This window comes from Paramormyrops kingsleyae, chromosome 9 (assembly GCF_048594095.1).
Source record: "Paramormyrops kingsleyae isolate MSU_618 chromosome 9, PKINGS_0.4, whole genome shotgun sequence".
Lineage (NCBI taxonomy): Eukaryota > Metazoa > Chordata > Actinopteri > Osteoglossiformes > Mormyridae > Paramormyrops > Paramormyrops kingsleyae.
Genome location: NC_132805.1, coordinates 7,130,898 through 7,156,236, shown reverse-complemented (window position 1 = coordinate 7,156,236; position 25,339 = coordinate 7,130,898). Strand labels below are relative to the sequence as shown.

At 44.4% G+C, this 25,339-nt stretch overlaps 1 protein-coding gene across 4 annotated transcripts in view; it reads right to left on the bottom strand.

Moving 5' to 3' along the window:
* Positions 1 to 23,040: 23,040 nt before the first annotated feature.
* Positions 23,041 to 25,339, bottom strand: part of bckdhb (branched chain keto acid dehydrogenase E1 subunit beta) — a 30,178-nt gene continuing 27,879 nt past the window's right edge. For 2 of the 4 annotated variants that reach the window (XM_023813121.2, XM_023813117.2), the window contains 2 exons: positions 23,928 to 24,075; positions 23,041 to 23,443 (listed from right to left, as the gene is read on the bottom strand). In XM_023813121.2, coding sequence (XP_023668889.1) covers positions 23,935 to 24,075 — 141 coding nt within the window. In that variant the 3' untranslated portion in view covers positions 23,041 to 23,443; positions 23,928 to 23,934. Of the gene's footprint in view, positions 23,824 to 23,927; positions 24,076 to 25,339 lie in introns of all 4 variants that reach the window. The other 2 variants (XM_023813118.2, XM_023813120.2) reach the window with 2 other exon arrangements.

The following is a 25,339-nucleotide window of genomic DNA, read 5'->3' as shown; positions in this document are numbered from 1 at the left end:
AAACCTGAATGAAGCCCCAAATCGAGGAAATGGCTATCTCGTATTATCAGTCCCCTGTGGCTCAACTTGTTGTCTGGAATCCTGTGCCCAAATACTTTCTGTGTGACGTGTTTTGGCCATCCACCATCATTCTTTCGGTGCTGCACCCAGGGCCTGCCTGCGAGGCGCCGGCTAAACGTCAGTCATGTGGCAGAAACGCTTCAGCTCATTTTAATTACTGTGGGATGTAGCACCGATCGGTGTGGAAGCAGACTTGGGTGAGAGTCCATCTGTTTGACACATGGGGACACCTTATCGTGCATCGCATCACAGGTCCCGCATGATTTTGCCTTTTCTTGGCTCTTTCACCCAAGACATTAAAAGCTGCAAAACACCAGGGCCTTTCTTCAAGCCTAGGGTTGAGAAGTTTATTTTTTATTTAATAACCATTCAAGCAAAGTCTGATATTTGCATCAGTGCCGCAGCATAAAACATCTGCAAAAAATAGACCCAGTTCACTGGTTCTGAATAAATTTCCTGAAAAGTCCCTCTAATCTCATCAGGACACGTCACACATATACACTGTACAGTTTGTGCAGTCGCATCTCGGATGTCACAGATTAAACCCGTGGATGGGGTTGTTTAGACTGCCCTGAACTGTCTCATGCTGACTGCCAGCGCTATTCGCAATGAGCAATTCTCCCCATCCAGTGACTTTGGTGCCTTCTGGACGACCACAACCACTCTTCTAGCCAGGGTTTCCTGCCAGCTCAGAGGTGGCAAGAGCTTCAATGCTGATGAAAGCTGTGCATACCAACAGTGATGCTGGACTGTCATTTTTCAACAGCTGAAAAATGATACAAGGAACCAAATGTCGGATCTGCTTATACCACCAGACAGGACATTTTTCATACATGGCCAAGCCTGAGAGACCCTAACACAGTGATACACAGTGTACAGGTCTGAGTTAGAACCTAGGCAGATAGGGAATGTGGGTTCCTCAGGGATAGATATGTTTGTGGCATGCTTTCTTGCTACTGTTTACTCTGGTATAACCCTTTTTATTTAGTAGGTTGACTTACACTGACAGTAACAAATACAGTATCAGGGATGGGGAAGTTACTCACAAAAATACTCCATTACAGGTAGTTCAGGTCCAGAAAGTACAAATCCAGACCAAGGTTTTGTTTTAACCAACCAGTTGAGTACTCTGTGACTGTGACTCTGTATACTCAACTGGTTGGTTGATTGCTTCTGCAAGTAACTTCCCCATACTGACAAATATTTAATGAAGAGGAGCTGCACCATAAAGTGATCTTGTTACCGGTAGATTTCATACCTCATACTAAACCTCAGAAGAAAAATGTATTGTGTATTCAAGAACCTTCCACCTTACCTGTTGGCTGATCACTCCATCATCCATCCAAGAATGCTTCTAGAAGACTATTTGGATGGACTGGAAACCCACAGTCTCAGAGGAACCCACATTGGACCATTAAGCTTTTGGAGCTGGAGGCAAATGTGAGAACACAGTGAACACGGAATTCACCAGCTAGTCCCCGCATACCGCTGAATCCTACTGGGCCTCAGAGGAGACTGGCGAAGTTCTGCGATCAATTTATTCATCTGAAGAAACAGCAGGGTTGCCGTGGGAACCCGCATGGTTATGGCTTCTGATTCATCTGTAAGAAATGCGTTCGGCAAATGGCAGGCCCTGTTCTGTCTATCCGCAGAATGGAGACACATTTCTTGCATCCCGCAGGCATGATGGCAACACGAGACCAGGTCTGGAATGTCTGTCATCACGGGATGTCCCTGTGGGTCTTCTCTGGAACGCAAAGCCAGGCTTCCACCATGGAAGCCATCACTACGGAAAATATGGAGACACCGGGTAGATCTGGGGGGCTTGGGTTTGCGTGAGGACATGGACTAAGGGTAAACACCAATGACCTGCTCCTAACATTTCACCCAGCAGAGAGCAGGGAAACCGCACCTATTTATAGAGCTCTGGGAGCGAGGAGGTTTGCTAAGAAGTTAGGCTATGCCATGCCATGCAAATGATGGGTTTCTTTTCCATGGGACTGAAAATGTGCCATATAATTTATAGGCCTGTGGCATGGGAACATGCTTCTGGATTCGTGAAAGCCGCTGCTAGCAGGACTCACCGTCTGCCCGGCCATGTGCTGGCGTTTAAGCGGGTCAGTGTGAAATAAGCATTCAGGGGCGGCTGGCAATAGGACATCACAACACCAACGAGGCGCCTGACCTTGGAGAAGCTGTGGAACCGTGACAGTGAGTGCACATCCAGATGCACGTCAACAACACTTCTTCTCTAAGTTCCAAATATACCCGCTCCATAATTACTACATACTTCCTCCAACCCAGCTTTACGCTCACATCTCGAGTAGTTCAGAGGGAATGGAAGCTAATTGAAAGCATCATCCGTAAGCTGCAGGAGTGTGAAGGACAAAGTTGTAGCCGAGTTCCCCACAGTTCCATGTCTATCTAAGAGATGAGGGCATTGGGGTTTCGTTCAGGGGGAAATGCTTAAGTGAAGTGCTGACTTTAACAAACAGCAACAGCTGTGATGTGAGATGTTTCCTGTAAACATAAATCATGGCGAAAGTGACAATTTTAAAAAGTCCCCTGAATTCTGCTCCCTATCACGCACTTTGGCAGATCGCTTTGCAATACTCAATCATAAGTACAACATGTCAACTGTTCCTGATATTTCAGCTGGAACTTAGCAAACAAAAGAAAGTTACCTCATCCAAGTGTGAGGAACAGCCAGTAAGAAACATTAACCATTGGTTGAAAGCCCGCCCTGTTCCTCCCTGTCCAATAAGCTTGTCCATAACCTTCTGATCTAAGCAGCCAATCACAGCAGGGCACCAGCTGGTCTCTCTGTTTTTCTCTGTGAAAGAGAACAGCTGTCTTTACCTAGTGTCCTCCTAGGTTGGGTTTCAGTGCCTCTTGGCTCATGGTTTGATTTATTCATTATTATTGGAAATGAAGCTGACTTTCTAAAAGAATTAGGTAGCTGCTAACTAATAAACACTAACCACTAATTGTGAATCTAGCGCACAATTATAGATACAGGCATCAGTCTTCTGTTGGTCACCCATGGATTCCTCTGAACTGAGGAGATTTAAAAAAAAAAAAAAAACCTACCAAAGCATAATAGCATTAGACATCATCTCCAACTGGCTACAAATAGCTGGCTTTTAAACTGTTTTTTTCTGTAATTGATTCCCGCTGGAAATTCTGCCTTAGCCTAACCCAAATGATTCTCTAACCAAAAATGTCTGGCCGTATAAATTTCATGAAGAGTACAATTCCCAGATAATATAAAAATTTGCTCTGGATAGAAGTGCTCGGCACACAATCAACCGTCATAAATAAATGATTCACACAAAAGAGGGGGGGGGGGGGGAGACCTATTAAAAAACAACAACAACCGGGGAACATCTAATTTTTGCCTGGAGCAAGAAGCAGAGAAAGCGAATGGAGAAATAAATGTCCAATACTGGGAGGGGGGGGGGTCTAATAAACAGGGAGTGAAGAGGAGTGAGAGCCGCTGTGGGGTGAAGAGACTGTCTGCGCTAATGCTACAGGCGGAGCACGGCTCTCGCTCAGGGGACGAGTGGTCCGAAGGCCAGCTGTGTTTAACTACATGTCAAGCGCCCATTGTTGGCAGCGGAGAACTTCCTGACTGGGAAACTTTGAAGAACAGACGCAAACACTTAACGGAAAAGGAGTGTGGAGACACTTTAGACCTTCCTATCACAAACCGATATCTCTAAGTCCTTTCGTAGAACAGCACTAATCCGTTTCCATTTTTATTCACTAAGAAGATGCAAAGCAAAGCACATTTTTTTGAGAAAATAGGGTCAGGCAGTTACTGGAGCAATTGGGGGTTAAGGGCCTTGCTAAGGACCCAACAGTAAAACTACTTCACAGACCATGGGAATTGAACCAGCAACCTACCGATCACAGAAACAGCATCCGAACCAGGTGAGCCACATCAGCCCACCAGGTGGCTGCCAGGGGCAGACTGAGCCTATTGAACCAGCATAAAAGCCACCTGAATGCTGACAGCCAGGCAGCTGTAATGATTACTGATAGTGATCTTGAATATTTTATACCTTTTATCTGTTCTGAAGCTTTTAAACGTGTGCTTAGTGGTACACACAGCTCTGAGCACAACAGCCCGTCAGATTCCGCCCCTCCAGGGCTCTTGACCGTCATCATCAGATGGATTACAGAGCTTCCATGACAGCATTCATGCAGTTTATGAAGTGGAAAAATCCGGAGAAGAGGCTCCCACTGCGGCACAAAAATACAGTCTATAAATAAGCCCCCCTCGTGAGTTAAGAAATTAAATTTAACAGCTTGTCTGGGTCATCAAATCTTACCCCCTTTTTGGCAGAGGGAAATTAAAATGATTAAAAATAGAATAACGGGCTCTGTTAGAAGGCATTCAGATCAGTATGTATCATAATTACAGTACAGAACCACGGTCAGCGAGCACACACACATCCGTCTGCTTGCTTTAAATGAAAATGTGTGTCGTATGAGCCTTAAACAGACAACTCAGGCTCAGGACTGTCCCATCTTCACATCATCTTCACACTGCCTTCCCTCAGCCATCATGCCTTTTACACGCAATCTACATGCCATCCACACTGTTTGCATGCCATCTACACACTGTCTGCATGTCGTCTACATTTCACCTACATTCTTCATGCCAGCTACATGCCATTTACACAGTCTACATGCCCCCTACACACTGTCTATATGGCATCTACATGCCGCCTACATGTCATCTACAAGCCGTCTACATGGCGACTACATGTCATGTGCACGCTGTCTACATGCTGCCTCATTGCCATCTAATTACACCTCATGCACGCCTCCTGCACTCCCTCAACACATCGCACATTTCTATGCCTGTTTCACAAGCGACCACCCAGTCAACGTTCCATATCACACCTGCTGGAAGGACTGGGATGTTGCATGAGATGTTCATGCTGTCAAGCTCCGCTGGAGGACCTGAGAATAGTCTTTGGCTGTATGGGAATCCTGGGGGGGGGGACATTGGGGGGGAGGGGAGGGTGGCTACTGAGATGCACAGCCATGCTGGCTGGGGCTCCGATCTGCACGTTCAACGGTCCAGAACCTTGTCATTGTAGCGACAGACAACATCTAGCCTGTAATCAGACCTTTCCTTCACGGACATTGCTCCCTCCATTGTTCCTGACCCAAACTGGAGCCACACGAATCCAAAAATGGCATTTTTGTTATAATGAGAGGCTCCTGACTGGACAGGATCTCCACTGTCTATATATAAGTAAACTAAACGAAGGCTAATGCAAATGTTGCATGTAGGGGGGAGGTCCTTCCGGAAGGTGCCGCCTGTCACTCTCACCTGCATCACCAGCTAGAGTTAGACCCATTTCTAATAGAGCTGCCCAGCAGACCCCTGATGTAAGGACCAGGAATCGAGACTCGGCTGAAGGATAATCCTCCCACTGAGCCTGAGTGTATAATTTTATGTATGTCTGCGCTAAGTAATGAAAGCTGCCTCAAAAGAGTTTAACTGAGCAGGAGTCTAACTTTGTCAGATGGAGCAGAGCAGGATTCAGAGGGAGGGGTAGGGAATGGGGGAGGGGCTGATGTGAATTGACATTCTGGGACCGAATCCAAGGTGTTTAAACTTCTCGTCTGCATCCAGAGTTTTTCGGGGGAAGCACATTCCCGTTTGATATGTGTCTGCTCCTTATTGCACATGGCACTTTGTGAGGCTATGAGACCAGGAGGGTCACTGCCTTTGTAACTGGAAGGAGCGTCAGGCTGAGACAGCCGATCATTCCAGGCACTAATGTGATTACGGTTCTTCTCAATTGCTTAAATGCATTTCTCAAAGCACTAACTCCGCAACCATAATGCCATTGGCCACAGATCAGATTCATTTCTTACTGTGCATGCACTTATTACAATTAGTAAAGCATATTTTGCAAATCACTAAGTACATTCATCATTGCATAGACACAACTAGCAGCAAATAGACACAATTCTCAATTGACTCTGATATGCTAGTCACAACAGATTGTCCTTTTATCAGTCAGCAATATTCATTTCTCATTCATAGTGGCACAGTCAGTCATTGTATAAATCGTTACGTGCTAAATAAAACATACAAGCAGCAGTATATTTATAAGGTGGTCTAACGATCAGCTTCCTCACTAAGCAAATGAGCACCACCCCACTCTACATGTGACCAATTATTTACAGTTTTTCTCAGTCGCTTTGGTGCTTTTCTCAGATCAGAATGAAAAGTCTCAAAACCATTAGTGCAACCTCCACAACATTTAGTCATTTGTGCACATCATAGTAGTAATTTCTCCTTCCTCTGAACAAATTGCAAATACCCTTGGACATGTATCAGTTGCTTTCATACAATTCTCTGCCATTTTATAACATTATCATTTGCTTATGTCATGTCAGTCAAAATGAACTATACTTTTGGATGCTGAATAGTCGTTCCCAATAAAACTAATAGTCTTCATTTCATTGCTTGAGTCATTACATACAAAATTGTTGAATTAGTTATCAAATTCTGTCAAGCAAATTTTATACCTTTCTTTATTATTTTTTCCTGGAAATGTCTCCTAAATTGAACAATTTCTCTCAGGTGACGACGAGGAGGTGTGTGAAGTATTAGTTGTAACCAATGACAAGCCACTTGTTCACAGTCACTCATGGATCAATCCCATGAACCCTCAATTGGCAAGCATATATGAACCGAGCAGGAGCAGGTGTACCATTTCTACAATTCTGTGACACAGAAATGGAAGGTCAGCATCGTGGAAGAGGGGTGAGGATGCGGGGGGGACAAAACAGGGGAAGAGGGAGAAGACGCCAAATACATAGGCAGATTCCTAATGAAATTAGGGCAACACTTGTTGACCATGTTGTCAATCACGGCCTCACAATGGATAAGGCTGGTCGGAGGGTGCAACCAAATGTTGGAAGAACCACTGTGAATTCAATCATTCAAACATTTCGTAGGGAGAACAGGTATGTATAGTATTGGACAGTAATCCAACATCTCATAATACCTCATGTTTAGTGTACATTACTGTGATTTTACTGTAAATGGCTGTACAAAAAGTGTATAGTGCTGTCTTGAGCATTTTCAGGTAGTCTCACCGAGTTCTGACCTTTTTTTCCATTGGAAAACTGAATACTGTAAACTGTCATAATGAAAACATGACAAAGCCATTTGACTATCTTGTTCATAAAGATGGTGTCAAGATTTCTCATTTTGATGACACTGGCAGTTTCATTGACATGAATACTTGCTTTTGAGGAATGGATTATCGATTTTGAGCAAGTGACCTGCTTTTGCAGGTTATCCACTAGGTTTTGCAGTTTGCACTAATTGTTTTGAGAAATACACTAACTGCTGTGCAAATGTTAATAGTGATGTGAGAAAAGCACCAAAGCGACTGAGAAAAACTGTAATACAAACCGTTATACAGGTTTCCTCAATTGCTTTGACTTAAAACATACATTGACGCAAGCAACAAATGTCAGCAAGATGGAGTAGTGTCTGATTGGGTGGTGGCTGGAGCGAGAGGAGCACAGAGAGGACGAGGAAGAGGCAGGGGGAGGGGAAAGCAAACGAACATATCGGATTAGATCAGGTCCACCACTGTTGACTATGTAATAAAAAATGACCTAAATATTTGACCTAGGCTGGGCAAAGCATGCAGTGTCCATAAACTTGATCATGGCTTCCTGTTACAGTGATTTGTACTGGATTGATATTTATACCATTTTAGGATTTTACTGTTTCCAGACTTTGGTGGCAGAGGCTCAGTATTTACACCAGAGCTAGCAGTTGTCCGCTTGGTGAGGACTAACAATGTGATAAGACTCAAAATCCAGAGTGCTCTCCTACAAGATCACACCATCTGTCAGAACATCCCTGCGAGTCTCTCGACCACAGACAGGGTGCCGAAGAGACATGCTATGTCAATGAATGAACTCCACAGGATTCCATTTCCAGAAATAATGAGGGTGAAGGAACAAAGGTTCTTAAATGGACAGGTACAGTGATGTTTTTCCTTTCGATATGTCAATGTAATTTGAGACCATGCAGCATAATGTATGGATGTGTTCGTATTGTTCGTATGTCTGAAATGAACACAATGTGGACTTACATTCCTCTTCGTTCGTACGCCTGAAAGTTCGTAAGTTGAAAGTTCGTAAGTAGAGGAGCGTCTGTAATTTGATGTAATTTGCTGATGTTTGTCTTGCAGAGGGTGATGGAGCTGGCGGTGAGGGACACCGCAAACGCATTTATGTATGTGGGTGAAGCAGCATTCAACCTGAACAAAGTCAGCCGCCGTGACAGAAACATAACAGGCCATCGAGCGACAATGGGCGTGAGTGCTCAGCATGGCTTGTCTACATGATTTCTTGGGGGGATTTATTTGTTCTAATTCCTATGAGGGGTGATGAGACCTGAAACGCCATAATATGTAGCTATGGTCTGCTGCCCATGTCCATGGAGTTCTTACCAGCCTATTGATCTTTCCTCAACCTAAAGGAGGACTTCTTCTCAGTGTGGAGGTGGTGTGTACTTCACCACCGGCCCCACGACCAGATGTCTATATCGGATGCTACTTGTGAAGACATCAGTGTGGAGGCATGCCAGAGGTGGAACCGGCGTTAGCCAAAGCTCTTCCCCGTCTGCCTTGGAAAGCAAGACATCAGCTGTGATGCTGATGAAGTGTTGTGGCCAAACATACAGACATAAGACTACATGCTGAGAGGGTTTGACATGAGGGGTACATTACATTTACAATACAGCACATCACTGTATCCACAGTAATGGTTTTTTTACATTGTAAAAAACTGACTTTGTTTCACAAGTTGTATTTGAATTAGGGCTGTCAAAATTAACGGGTTAACGCGGATTAATCCATCATCATGATTAATCTGATTAAAATTTTTAACGCAATTCCCTAAAATCCCTGAAATGTCTCTGTCAACCCATTTCGGGCAGTTTTGGTGCGTTCCATTTGCCCTGGGAACTATTTAAACTGAGGTACCTTAAATCCGACAAGTTGTCCGGCTAAGCAAAAAAATTTTGCTTTTTTTTTTTGTCCATGGTATTGCACTTCTGTGGCAGATGGAATGCATCCGACTCATGCTCAAGATGTTCAATAAACGTTAAGTGCATATATATTCCCTTTTTTCTCGAGTCTGTTTGCTCATGCAAAATGAAATGTGATTAGTGTTTCTCAGTTGCTTTCATGCAATTTCCTCATCAGAAACACCACTCACCACTCTTAAAGCAGTTCTCAAAACAGTTCATGCATTTCTCCCAACACTGAATCACCCGCGCAAAAGCCACTAAAACAATCAAAACCTTGTGCACGCGTGTCAGAACATACAACATCAGTCAATCGCTTCAACACTGTGACAAATTAATAAAACACTTTCACCAGTGCATCAAGATTTAGTCAGCCAATGTTTTAATCTTTTAATTAAATCCTTACTCAAATCTAATGCAAAAAAAAAAAAAAACACACACAACACAGAATAAAATGTAACCCGAAACATTTGTAAATTTCCAGATAATTACTATAACTGGGAAAGCATAGCTAAACCTGCACCAAATTACATACCCCCTTGTTTAGAGTAGGGGGAACAGAGATGTGCCGTGAAATCCCACAAGGGGCATCCAGTCTTTCTTCCCTGTTAGGCCACATCACTGTTTACATCACATCTAATATTTTGTCTTCTGAGACAAAGTGGGAGGAATCGATGTCCCCACTGCCAACATCCATTGCCTCCAGTAATGATATTTGATCATGGGGCCTGCAATCATACACCTTCCACCTCCAAGCAAAGAGGAATTCCTCGATGGGGTTGACTAATGGTGACTAAGGCGACAGGAACACCATCATCATTCGTTGGTGAGTTTCAAACCATTCCCTCACATGGTTTGAATGGTGAAAAGGTACATTGTCCCAAATCACAACAAAGCATGGCATGTTGGCTCTCACAACCCCCCCTAGCATTTTCTGGAATAAGAGCAGTGTAGAGCCCAACCAAATCACAACATAGCATGGCATGTTGGCCCTCACAACCCCCCTTGCATTGTCTGGAATAAGAGCAGTGTAGAGCCCATCCAAAAACTGAAGAAGCCGGTCGGTGTTGCAGGGCCCAATGCTGGCTGCATTGTGAATGACTCCATGTTCAGCAATAGCAGCAGAACATTGTGATGTTGCCCCCACACTGACCTGGGACATCTACTGTGGCCCTCTGACCTATTATGTTCCTGCCACGTCACCTTACTTTGTTTAGGTTAAATCCTGCTTCATCTACATAAACCAAAATGTGGGTCTCACTGGCCTCCAACTCAAGAAGCCTCTGTAAAATAGGAACACAAACATATATGTAACATTCATGTAAACTGCAAATAAAGAGCAAAAGAGAGCAAGAATGATCATGTTGATCATGAAATCCTGAAAGCTTGTCAAGGAACAATATGCATTTCCTCACCTGTACATACTGGTATCTTTGTTCTTTAACCCCTTCACTGTTCCTCTCAAATGGAACCTTGTACAGCTGTTTTGTTGAGACAGCATGCTTTTTCAGCACTCTGTCAATGGTGGAAAGTTTTCAAAAATGCCATTGTCCTCCACAATATTACACTGTATCTCTTTTAGCCTAATGGCATTATTTTCCCTCACCATATCCAGAACTGCCATCTGCTGCTCATGTGACAGAAGTGGGTCTCTCCCACCAGAATGAGGCAGTGGTTCTATTCTGACAACACAAAACGGGGACATCAATTGTTATCCAGAGGTAGCTGACTCTTTGTACTGCATACTACAGAATTGTATTTGACACACTGCATATGATACAGAACTAATGAAAATGTTGGACCAGTTACCTGCTCTCAGTCCTGAATGTCCGTATAATAGATGCCACAGTACATCGTGCCACCTGGGGCTGCACCCGCCTGCCAGCTTCAGCAAAGCTCATGCCATGATTGATGACATCATCTACAATTGTTGCCCGTATTTCTGCAGTGACCCTCTGATATCTACTCGGTTGTCCTCCGTGAGCTCTTCTTTGTCCTCTGCGTGCTCCTCTCCCTCTTGCCATTCGAGCCTCACGCCCTCTCACAACTTCCTGTTCCATTTTCAGCACTATGCATTGAGCGGAACCTGAGCACCTATATATCTGCTTGTGTGAATGCAATTTAGAGGCATGACATATATATAAGATTGTGAACATGTGTTTCTCTTTGTTTCAACTGATTCTTATCTGAGAACATGCAATTCTACTTGTTTTCAATTGAAGACCAATTTTATTGTTACCACTGACAGTGTGCGATTGGCCTTACTCTTTACAACATACCTGAAAGAAGTTTAAAATGATTCGATTGATGACACTAATGCATTGCGCGAAAGTATCAAAGCGAGTGAGAAACCTGCAACTCTCAGTGATGAACGGTTGAACTGTTTTGATGAATTGTCAAAGTCAGATGAGAAATGCTCATTTGTGTGGGAGACTGTGTTACTGTTCTGAGAACTGCATTAAGAGTGGTGAGAATGGTGTTTCTCATGAGAAAATTGCATGAAAGCAACTGAGAAAAACTGTAATATAGATTAAAAAAGAATGATATTTAATCCACAGCAACCCTGTGATTAATCTGATTCAAAATTTGAATCGTTTGACAGCACTAATTTGAATGTATGATGAATTTTGTTGCATATTTCTGTGTCTCTTTTAAATATTTACAACACTATAAACAGTGTGCCTGGTTTTGATTGCAGTAGCTTGCATTTTCATGGGGTTTAAGTACAGTATGCACTGCTCCACACTGCTTTCTTTATGGTGACAGTATTATCGCAATGACTTATTTTGTGTGTTCTGGCACATGTTGTCAATATTTTGAACATTTATGGTTCTTTTGCACTTGTGATAAAGTGTTGCGATAACTGCCTTTACTGACTTGGGAACTGGACTTACAGTTTTGAGAAAGACGTTAGCATTTCGGAAGATGCGTTTACGCAATTGAGAAAAAACTGTAACTGCCACTGTGTTAACACAGATTGACCCTAGTTAGGCTGCACAGTCTTTTATGAAGCTCGGAATTTCGCAACATGTTCTGTCATCGTCTCCCTATGTGTTAAAGCACAAAGAGTACAACATTCGAACAAGTTCATTGCACCTTGCTTGATATAGTGTAAATTATTTTTGGTAAACAGGATCAATAAAAATTCCATTCTCCTTCTGCACAAGTCATAGAAGGCAATTTGATGGCATGACCCCCATCTTTTGGCAGGAACAAAATATCCTCGCGCCTCTTGGGCAATAAAAGGGGGCCATTCTGCAGCCGGTCCGTGTGACTGCCAGACGGGGCCCAGATAACCTGGGTCTGAAGTGCCCTTGGGTTGCCGCAAAGGGCCTGCCCATGGCGGGATCATTCCTGCAGGAGGCTCGCTGGCTCAGCCGCACTTTTAGCAGCAATTCTGAGAACCGCGGAAACGTCCCAGCGGCTTCACCGTGTGTCAGGGCTTGTCCAGGTTCTATGACCCTGGATCGCTCCTTAGATCTTCTGCTATTTTAGTGATAACACAGATGCAATATGATATTAAACTCTGATTTATTGCCGAATGCTGGCTCGACCGGATCGTCTCTGTGGATGTGTCCTCAGACGCAGGAAGCTGGAGTGTCTTTAACTGTCTACTTTAATCGCTTTGGCTAAAAGCCCATCAACACTTCGGATGATCGTTTTAGGAAAAATTTTAATGATTTTAAAGTACAATGTGCTTTAAATGAAGTAGGCAACACTGAACCTTTTCACCAGGTCTTAATAATGAATCAGCTACAACCATTAGACAGGTATCATAATCCATAGAATATTTGCTTTGGTTCCATGTATTCAGGGGCTGTATGTAATCAGATAGATGCCAGTTCAAATCGTAGGGTCAGCCAGTGATTTCACTTTGGGTCCCAAAACGAGGCCTTGCTTTCTTAATTGCGTGTCACTTTGGATAAAAGTGTCCGCTGAATAAAATAAAATGCATATGAATCTGAAGGAGTAGGACCACAATGAGGAAAAGGCAAGTTTAGGTCCTGCTGATGGTAGCTGGGGTCCATCCTGACCCAGTCAGCGCTGATGAACTTTGTCAGATTGGCCCGGCTTGTGCGTGTGGCTAAGATTTAACAACAACAATTAGTCTGATCTGTGTATTCATCATGTCTGACAGTGAGAGCAACTGCAGAACACCAAACTGGATTGTTACTCAATCTCAAAAAATACCTTAGAATCAGCAGATCAGAGAGATACTCAACTTTGATAGCGGTCATGAGCAAATTGCACAGTACTTGCCTAGCGGTAAAACTCCCTGTGTTGTGGGTGCTCAGTAAAAGATCGTTACCACTCCAAATGCTTTTATATTTAATGAATTAGACTGTCTAGCGATCATCTATCTGCTTGTACCCACTACTTGTACTCCCTGCTTAGGGTTCATTAGCTGCTTTTACTCACTGCCTAGGGACCACCCACTGGCACGCAGTCGCTTTGCTAGTTTGTCATGCTGGCCTCAGCTCATCAAATGCCTGAGACTGATGATCTTCACTGGAATGTAATCCCAGTTTGTGGAAATTAGCACATTGTGTACAGTAGATTATTCCAGAGAATTCTGGAAGACGGCAGAAAAGATCGTGATTTGAAAAGTAACAAAAAAGAGGAAATCTTCCAGTAAAGAGAACCAGTAAAACTGATGCAGATAAAATATTTAGTAAGGCTTCAATCTGCAGTGATCTTTTCCAGCTGTGATTGTTTAGTTTCTGTTAAATGTTTTCTATACAGTAGTGCTGCTTCCAGCTTCCTAATGAAACATTTTCTTTCAATCCGCTTAATGCATTCTTTAGGATCATCCCAAAAGACTCAACATTGTTTACATACATGCATGACTTCAGTCTGAGATCTTTCTCTCATTAAATTCAGCTTGAAAGGCAAAAATAATATTGTGATGCTTGACAATTTGCTTTCTAAAACATGGTTCAAGTCAACAGAAGCGAAGAAGATTAAACTCTGCTGTTTAAAGTTTCACTGCTCCATCATTATCTTCAGATAGAGTAATATAAACCAGCTGTTCATATCCACATATATTCGACACAGAGATATTCATGACTTAGCGTCCAATTCAAGTCTGAAGTCTCCGGGGGATGAGTCTTTGAATTACAGTCCAAGTCTCAAATCTCTGCTTCCAACTTAATTCAAATTCCAAGAACTTTCTCTTCTTTTGAATTGTATCCAATGCAATAACAAATAAGGGTTAATAATGTAATAAGCACGATTACAATACCATTCAAGCTCAATTCTCAAATTCAAAATAGAAAAATAACACTATATGTTTAAAAAAAAACTATATTTTTCAATACAAGCAATGCTTCACTGAGTAGCAAAAGAGTAACACCTTATGTACAGATTAAGGCCTGAAGCCAATAACAAATTATAAAAAAAAAACATGAGGACAGTACAGATTGAGCCTACAACTGAATAAAGCTTCATCCAAAATAAGTTCAAAACTCAGCGTCAACGATGACATCATGTATAAATGCTAGTTTCTTGACCTGACTTCCTGTATATGGACATGTGTTTGTCTCTTACTGACTTTTTAACAAAGTATGGAAACATTAAACAAAAACAAGTGCATGTCCTCTTCAGCGCTTTGTTGTTTTTTTGACTGCAAATACATCATTGCTTTTCTCAAAAATTGCGGTCCAACTCGTGAAGCTTTTCGAGGAACATTTTCACAGACTGGCACAATAGCGAGTTCAGTCATTTTATTTTTAAATAAACTATCAATTCAGCATTAGCGACAAATGAAATCAGCAACAGCGATCTATTAGGTTGATTACGGTACAGGTTTGTGTGTTACACTGTGCATACCCTGGCATGCCTGGTCTTCTGCCGGCTCTTGCCCAGTCACTATTAAAGGCTGGGTACCATCTACGGAAGCGTGGCCATGAGTTATTCCAACCTCTGGCACAATGAAATGCATTGACAGGGAAATGTATTGTTTCATCTCCAATGTGCCCATTTTTTATGTATGTATGTTCATTTGTGCTCTACATGAAGCGTTCACGGAGCAACCTAGAAAAATAACACCCATGAATGAACGGAGAACTGCATGAAAAATTGCATGCTGTCGCAAATATCGCTGCGCTTGCATGATTTTGCATTAATTTCTGCAGTTGCAGAATCACTGAATACTGTACGGGCTGGTTACAAAATCAGGGGACGTTGTAAAAACAAAAAACAAAGAAAAAAATGTTCAGTTCCTCATTAAATTATGAATGACTCTAAATGTTCATGAGTCTTTATTCAGGAGTCCTCTTACCCTGACCTCTGCTCTACCCTGACCTCTACCCTGCCTTGACCTCTGTCTTAACCTGACCTCTACCCTGCCTTGACCTCTGCCTTATCCTGATCTCTGCCCTGACCTGACCTCTGCTCTACCCTGACCTCTACCCTGCCTTGACCTCTGCCTTATCCTGATCTCTGCCCTGACCTGACCTCTGCTCTACCCTGACCTCTACCCTGCCTTGACCTCTGTCTTAACCTGACCTCTGCCCTGACCTGACCTCTGCTCTACCCTGACCTCTACCCTGCCTTGACCTCTGTCTTAACCTGACCTCTGCCCTGACCTCTACCCTGCCTTGACCTCTGTCTTAACCTGACCTCTGCCCAACCCTGACCTCTGTCTTAACCTGATCTCTGCCCTGCCTTGACCTCTGCGCTACCCTGACCTCTACCCTGCCTTGACCTCTGTCTTAACCTGATCTCTGTGCTAACCTGACCTCTGCCCTGCCTTGACCTCTGCCCAACCCTGACCTCTGCCTTATCCTGATCTCTGCCCTGCCTTGACCTCTACCCAACCCTGACCTCTGCCCTTCTTCACTGCTCCCCACTGTTGTAAAATGTTCCTTTCAGTGTTATTGGCTGGAGACTGTAATATTTCTGAAAGTGCTTTTGCACTCAGGGCAGGCAGCTCTTTAAGACTAAGTTTCCAGCTCTTCCCCGAGCAGCAAGGTAGTTACTTCCCAGTAGTGGAGGAGGACAAAAGGGGAGAGGCTCCACTGTGCCATGTCGCCCATGAGGACCAGCAGTGCAGGACGACAGGACAGACACACTATTACAGATGGGCATTATTTTGCTACCAGGTACAGCTAGTACACCTGACATGACTGAGGGCAGAGGTGCCTTTTCTCAAACAGGATGTCGTTCATATACAAACAATCACTTGGGCAACCGTCTCTAAAGTGACCTGCATCCAGCGAAGCATTTTCCTAGTAACCACCTGTGTCCCTAGCAACCACTTATCAGTCCATCTACCAGCTCGGAAGCAAACAGATCATTCAGGGAATGGACATTGCTAAATCAGCTCTGCGTGTCCCTCACTGACACCGTCTTCCTCCTAAGTGCCTAGTGTTTGTGCTGCGGTGGACAGCGGCATTACCGTGGTTCCGGGTGAGGCCGCGTACACATGCACGTCACTCGAGCTGGCAGCTTCGACGTGTGTGTGCATGTGTGCATGTGCAAACAACAAGTAGGTGGGGTGTCTTCTGTTGCAGACTGCGGCCTGTGCATCCAGGTACACTATATGGACAAAAGAATTGGGACACCTGGCCGTTCCACCTACAGGAACTTTCATGGCATCCCATCCTACATCCATAGGCATCAATATGGAGCTGGTCCCGCCTTTGCAGCTATAACAGCTGCCACTCTTCTGGGGAGGCTTTCCATAAGATCTTGGAGTGTGTCTGTGGGTATTTTTGCCCATTCATCCAGAAGAGCATGTGTGAGGTCAGGCACTGATGTTGGACGTGAAGGCCTGGCTCACAGTCTTTGTTCTAGTTCATCTCAAAGGCGATCGATGGGGTTGAGGTCAGGGTTCTGTGCGGGTCAAGTTCTTCCTCACCAAACAAACCCAAACATGTCTTTATGGACCTTTGCTTTGTGCACTGGGGTACAGACATGCTCGAACTGAAAAGGGCCTTCCCCAAACTGTTCCCACAAAGTTGGAAGCATAAAATTGTCCAAAATGTCTTGATATGCTGAAGCATTAAGAGTTCCCTTCACTAAGGGGCCTAGATCAACTCCAGAAAAACAACTCCCTCCTCCGCCAAACTTTACAGGTGGCACAGTGCAGTCAGGCAGGTAACGTTCTCCTGGCATCCGCCAAACCCAGACTCATCCATCAGACTGTCACACAGAGAAGCGTGAGTCGTCACCCCACAGAGCACGTTTCCATTGCTCCAGTGGTGTCGTGCTTTTCACCACTCCTTACATTGCGCTGGTGATGTGAGGCTTGCATGCCGCTGCTCGGCCATGGAAGCCCATTCCATGAAGCTCCCGGTGCACAGTTGTTGTGCTGGGATTAATGCCAGAGGAAGTTTGCAACGCTGCAGTTATTGAGTCAACAGATTGTTGGCGACTTTTACGCACTATGCGCCTCAGCACTTGATCACCCCGCTCTGTTTCTTTATGTGGTCTGACACTGAGTTTTTGTTGTTCCTAAACACTTCCACTTTGCAATGATACCACTTACAGCTGACTGTGGAATATCTAGGAGGGGAGAAATTTATTGCAAAGGTGACATCCTATGGTAGCACCATGTTTGAATTCACTGAGCTCTTCAGAAGGAACCATCCATTCATAAATGTTTGTAAACCTGACTGCATGACTAGGTGCTTGATTTTACACACATGTAGGAGCCAGACCAGTGTTTTAATGTGTCTCTTTCCCTGCCATGCAACAAAAAGGGTACGGAGTAGAAAGTCTGCCAGAGACCAAAATAACTACCATGAGGTCATGTCCGAGTCCACCAATCAGCATTCAGCAGGAGACAGAGGAATTCCAAAGCAAACACATCAAAGCCACATTGCTCTGTAGGAGGAGCCTCTAACTGGTTATCCTAGTCAGGGGAAGAATATCCGAGGAAGTGTAGGATCACAGATGCACATATCACAGAAGCACAGGGTACAAAGCTGGGGTACAGCATAGAGGTGATGTCAGTCAATCACAGGGCACATGCAGGAGCATACATCACAGAAACAGAGCAGAGGCAACTTTCGAAATATCATGGTCATCAAAAACCTGAAGCCTGGAACTTCAGGAGGTACATCAAACCCACCTTGTTTTGGCGCCCAGGGGTTCATTATGAGTGCGGAGATATTCCATTCCCAATCTTGTGGTCAGAAGTCGCTGTGAATCATTGATCATCAAGACCGATTCCAAGACACTGTCACCTAGCAGTTTAGATATGCGATACATAGACGCGAACAAATCTCCTTCCTGCTTTTACATTTTACATCCATAATAGAAGTAATCGAAAGTGTCAGTCACCACTTCAGCCAAATGTACAATGCAAAGACACCATGAAATACTGTGTTTTTCACAATATCATTGCCAGACACCACCAGTAACCATTCACAGCTTCGTTGTCCACATTCGTGTGCTAGAAACCACAACATCCAGCGTGACTAAAAAAAAACATTCAACAGTCTGCTTAATTCCAGCAGAAGATGACTGCTGGACTGCTGTGAAGTCTGTGTTCTGTTAATGACAGCTCCTCCTGGTGGCCCCAAAAAGTTAATCCCTTTTTAGATAGCCAGACCTCTTTTGGGCCAGTCTTGGTCCTTCCGGGACCTGCCTCAGGGTGAGGGGAGGACATCTTCCAAAGGAATGGGCATCATCTCCTTAAGTGTTTTATATATAGTGGGTAATGACACAGTGCAAGTCTGATGTATATAGTATTATACGATTTGTGCCAGAGGTCATGCGGGCTGCCTCGCCCTGGGTGGGGTTCACTGCACACTGCAGTCAGGGCCCAGTTACTCTGACCAAAATGAAAAGCACGATTTTATCTATATATTTTGTCAGTGGTTTGAGGTCAGGAGGCCTAAATGCAGAGGACTTTAGAACTTTCAGGAGGTCAGGAGGTGCTTGGTGATGATCAGCATTGTCTCTAATGTTCTTGTGTTCTGTTTGATCTTACAGGAGGTCAGGAGGTGCTCGGTGATGATCAGCACTGTCTGTAATGTTCTCGTGTTCTGTTTGATCTTATAGGAGGTCAGGAGGTGCTCGGTGATGATCAGCACTGTCTGTAATGTTCTCGTGTTCTGTTTGATCTTATAGGAGGTCAGGAGGTGCTCGGTGATGATCAGCACTGTCTGTAATGTTCTCGTGTTCTGTTTGATCTTACAGGAGGTCAGGAGATGCTCACAGATGATCAGCACTGTCTGCAATGTTCTCGTGTTCTGTTTGATCTTACAGGAGGTGAGGAGATGCTCAGAGATGATCAGCACTGTCTTTAGTGTTCTCTTGTTCTCTTTTGTGTTACAGGTGGTCAGCAGACACTTGGAGAAGGTTACCCTTTTCCTGCTGTCTTTCCTATGGACTGCTTAATTAAGTGGAGTAATCACCAACAGTCTAAACATGTTACAAAAATCCACATTTGCTTACTGGAAGTTTGCACATTTGAAGAGCATTATCTTATTTCCTGAATATTTTAATGCTCTGCTTTGTTTTTGTTCAGTTTAAAGTTAAATCTGTGCGACTTCTCGTGAACTGTATTAGCTGCCACACATAGTAATCAATAAAGATAAAAAATAAAGCAAAACAAATAAATACAAACAATTTAACTACAAATTAATCTGCATTACTCACACTGCAACGTATGCTTGGATCAATATCCCACAACTACAGAGTACAGCAACTCCTGAACGCTACAGTAATATTATCGTACATAATGTTTGCGTAGTGTCACTAATATGTAAGAGAAGGCACACTGTGGGGACAGTGCTTGAGCAAACATTGAGCCAAAGTTTTCAGCTTCTGCAGGATGTAGATGACTTACCACAATGTCGATTTTCATTAGTGTTTGTGTTGAGTTCTTATCCATCTCCATTAACAAGTTTCTCAACTGCGGTCCATTTCTATGTTTTGTAGCATATTCTTTTCTCAGAAAACAGAGTATTTTATGGGGTCTCAGATGGGTCCAGATGAATGCAGAGGTTTCATATTCTTGGTGAGAAGATGACATAAGGTTGTGTTGCTGGAATGACACAGGTGGCCTGTTCGCTCTCTGAACTCCACGAGATGGACCCACCAGGCCCACAAACTGCCGGCTCCATCTTCCTTTGTGCGGCTATATTACATATTGTCCATCGTCTTGAACTCCAGCCACCGCGGATGAAGTCAACGTCCAGCGTTGCCAGATGGGGAGAGAGGCAGCGAACGTGAAGGGACTCTAACTCCAAACTCAATCATTCCACATCTGAACAGAAGTGAGTTCATATATAAGCATGCATATTGTTTGTTTGGGAGAGAAACTCACAGTAATAGGACCGGGTATGACATAATCCTGAGGCGCAATGACCATCTTTGAGACTTGGTGATGGAAGTAGATCAAGGGTAGAGGTTAGAGCATATGCCATTAGGGCTAAAGTGTTTCAGGGCCAAAGAGTGCAGAGCGCAGTCAAAGCGTGCCAGGGAATGCCGAAGTGTATAAGGCCAAGGCCAGCGTGCATTAAAGGTTACTGTAGTGTGATGAAGCAGGCCAAACGTGTGAGACTGAGGGATGGAGCTCATATTAACCGAGAGCTGTGGGAGAGACGCCGAGCAGTGTTATTTTAATCATTATCGGTGCGAGGTGTTGTGTTACCGCTCCAAGGCGAACACACCCCACCCTCTACAGCAACGTGGCCAACTGTCTGGTAAACACTGTCGAGTGATGCGAGTAGCAGATGCCCAGAGAACCCTGGATCGCGACATACTTCCCAAGCATTGCATGGCTGGCAACAAAAAGGTGCCCCAAGCACCTGAAGGACTCTGTGGAAAGAGGAAATCCCTACCGTTGTTAAAGCTAGAGTGAAGATCCATAAAAACAACACCTGGAGGAAAAAAAAATGAATGAATGGAAAATGGTGATGGATGAGACTATAACCAACATAATACTAGTCAAAAGTAGTCAAAACTATAGATACACCTACTGAAAATCATTATTTTTCAGCAAGATAATGACCCTAAGCGCACCGTGAGGTGGTAGTAAGCTTTATCTTGTGAACAAGAAAGAATATGGACTGCTGTGACAGATGACCTGGCCCCCACCAGCCCCCCCCATCCCCACCCACAGAAACCCTATAGAGCTGGTTTGGGATGAGTTGGATTGAAGAGTAACAGCAAGGTAGCCAACATGTGCCCAGAACTTGTGGAAACTCCTTCAAGCTTGTTGGAGCAGCATTCCAGGTGGCTACATCTGGAAGCTGGTTGAAAGAATGCCAAGAGTCTGTAATGCTGTCATCAAAGCCAAAGAGGGCTGTTTTAAAGAGTCTAAAACTTAAGAAAATTTTGAGATGATGAACACTTAATTGCAATATTTGATATGTATTATTTCATTGCCTTGAGGCCTTTTACTATAAGGTGAATTACAGCTAAAATGCATTTAAAAGTAGGTATGTTCAGATTTTGACTTGTACTCTACATTTAGTCAGTTTCTGTATACTCTTAAAACACAATAATTGATATAAGCTTAACGTCGCTGGTAGATTTGGAATAATTTTTTTCAATAATTAAGCTGTCCAAAGAACTAATATTGTTCTGCGGCTTGGAGCCACCGTGATCACTTGACCTTGGAAGAAGCTGGACTGGAAGATCTTGCATTGTCCTCACAAACTCTCAGATTCCCAGTATTCTTTCAGCATCCAAATTCTTCACGTTTCAAATGTTTCTACACAGTAACCAGGACACCATCCAGATGGGACCGAACTCTTTGCATTCGTTTCAGGAGTCGACCCATAGCCTGTGAAGGCCAGCGGGAAGCCGGTCGTACCCGTGCTTCCCTTTATGAGTAATTATCAGCGGCAGCTTCTCTGACTTCTTTAAATTCACATGTATTCCCAGAAAAGCTTGCCGCTGCTTATTTTTGCTAGATTTTTGCATCCAGCTAAATGAATCATGCATGTTGGAAAACGAGTCCCGTTCATCACAGAACGCAGTGTCAAACTATAAAGGACAAGCAAGCAGGAGTAAACCCAAGCGCTCCAGGCCTGGCCTGCTACACAGCAAGCACTGGAGAGAGGTCACTTTCAGACAGCGGGCTCCAAAATATCCTCGTACCTTGGACCACACACCACTGGGAACTCGTATGGAATCATTTAGCATCTCATTGATCCTGCACTGGTTCTTCGGTGCGGCAAATGGATTCATACTGGTCATGTTCGTCGACCAGAGATCTCTCGGCTATGATTAAGAGCTATTGGGATACATGTTCCTCCACTCTCATGAAATGATGCCTGAAAATCACCACTACAGGGCTGTACGATTTACTGTTGGAGCATATCGAGCTCTGCGGCCTCTGTGATTTATATAAAGCTTTGGCACCGACTCCGCACTGCAAAAAGAGAGAGTAGCTATAACAGGTTGAGACTGTGGACCAAGCCCCCCACCCCACAGATCACATCTTAAGGCATTTGACTCCAGGACTCGCATACTATTGCAGTCACGCTTTGCCTCAAATTTAATTACAGTGAACACATTTATGCCCTTTGTAAGTTCATGTGTAGGTTAGTGTTTGGCAAAGAATAAAACTTTTGCTTTATTCCTAAAATTAAAAAAACTTTTATTATATGGCAGACAGTTTTACCCAAAATCTTTTTGCGAAAGCAGGGTCACGCAGTCTCTGGAGCAACTGGGGGCCAAAGGCCTTATTCAGGGGCCCAACAGCAAAGTTACCCTGCGGACCTTGAGATCCGAACTGGCAACGTTGCGATCAGAGGCGCGACATCGTAACATGCTGAGCCACACACTGCAGGTCATCCAATGCGCCGAGCGATAAAATTAATATTATACTATATAACGTACAGAGAAGCAATCAAAGTGAACCAAAGTAAGGGAAACCAGAGGTGAGAGCAGCAGGGATTGTTGGACACAGCGGAAGACACACGGCAGAATAGCACACAAGGCCAAATCTTTATTCATTAAACTATAATTATAACTCTAGCACAGCAGTGAACTGTCACCAAAGTCTACAGACATCACAAGATAAACTGCAATGGGAGAGCCTCCTGAACACCGAGATGAATTCCGTTCTGTACCGATTAGTGTTGGAAGGTGGTGTGACTCCACCCGACCACACCCAAGCAGGCCACCGTGGAGCGGGAGAAACTCAAAAAAAAAAAATAAAATACAATAAAAATCCCTTAGGGGTGTAACAGTCCACGCTTTGTCTCCATGGTCACACGAGCGCCTGCCTGGATGCAAAGTCCCAGCTGGTGGAAGGATAGTGTTGCTTTTTGGGACAGCAAGTTCCCATTAGTGAGAAGAGGAAGCTCTCTGTCTGCAGTCTTCGCGGTTCTGAAAGGAAAGCAGCGCGGGCTGTTATGTCGATCAGGGGTCGCTCACTCGCTTCTGCTGGGTCAGGCGCCTGCTCTGACAGACCTCCTGTGGAGGTCGGCTGGGCATCACAGCATGCCGGGGCTCGCCCTGGCGTTAGTGCCACTGTGCCAGGCATCGCTGTCAGGATGCCATCCTAGGGATATTGTGTCAGAGGCCTTGGGGAGTCCCCGGATGGGTAGAAGTCGGGGGGGCTCCGGAACAGTTAAATCACTACCGATTGGTTAAATTGTGCCTATTTCTGGTGGGTGGTCAGCTGATCAGATTGGGTGGGGGCACTACCCCTCCCCTGCCCACCTTTAGCCATGGCTGCAACAGAAACATATTCTCAGTTTCAAAACCTAAAAAAAATCCTGACATGAATTATGTGCTCTGCGTCACGCGGCTAAGACCCAGAATTCAGGAATGTAAACCATGCAGACAGACCGGACATGGGGAGCCCCACCTGGTCGTCAGTAGTTTATCATTCTCTTGACGGCGTCAAAACACTTCCATTTATCCGGGATGTAGAAGGGCTCGAAGATGTGGGGGAAGGGGGTGTCGTAGCCACAGACCCGGGCGATGGGAGCCTCCAGGTTCAGGAAGCACTCCTCCTGCAGACAGAGTCACACTCACGTTTATTGAGGGAGCAGGGTGAACAAGTGCATAGAGCAAGTAGTGGTTAAGGGCCTTGGTCAGAGGCCTAACGGTGACATCACTCTGCCCTGGGATTTGACCTGGCAACCTTCTGATCACAGGTACAGTGTCCAAACCCGCTGAGCCACACGCCACCCCCACATGACAACGCCAGCAGTACCAGGCCACGCCGGACCACGACGTGCTCCATTTATACTGCTGGCACTGCAAAAAATCAGTTTGATTCCAGAGAAAATGGTGCATGTGGTGATTCAGATCCCTCCTTCAGCCCTTGCTGCCGGTTCTGTATTTACATATGGCGTGTCCGGGTGGGGACTGCATTCTCCACACAGAACCGATAAGAAAAATAACCTGAAACAGACCCGAAACCAGCCGCAGCTGAGTTAGTTACTGTTTTACCTGGGGCTTCAACCGGCCCTGGAGATGTCAGGAAGTACATCAGCCACAGCACATACAACATCCACAAAGTACGCAGCCAAGGGTTAGACTAAGAGCTGGATAAAGCCTGGGATCCTGTTCAGGGCTCACACACACACACACACACACACACACACACACACACACTTCTTTTCTCCAGACAAACCCTGACAGTGGTAGTTATATTGTTGCCATGTGCATTAACCCAGAGAAACACCGGCTCAGCAAACGACCAACTACTAATTCGTCTGGAGCTTAACAGGACCCGACAGAATCATGGCGCTTTCCGGAGATGAGCTGGGGTGAGTATCGACACCGCAGAGTCCCGTCCAAAGGATCCGCGCAGCAGAGTCAATCCACGTGAAATGAATTACGCACATGGGAAGGGAAGTCAGCTTTTGTTTTGATTAAACGCTGAGGGGATGTTAAAAAAAAAGCTGTTAAATTTACATTGCATATCGCAAAGTACTTAAAAAAAAAATTAAGTGTTAAACAAGTCACAGAAGACTAAATAAAATGATTCTAAAAATAATCCCTGAGCAGCAGTGGTGGTTGATAAAGGAGGTGATGCTTATCGTAGCTGAAGAAACCTGATTGCCAACCGTGCCTGGGGGTCCCAAACCCAGCCCAGGTCTGCTCTGCATAGTGCCACTTTATGTGTCAGCTTAGACGTGACGAGTGGGGGCATTTTGAGACTTGATTTTAATAGAACAAATAGCTAAAAGACATTTAAATTTTTTTTGTTCAATTATAGAATTAAAAATTAAGAGGATTACTTAAACACCCTTGACCACCAACTGGCTG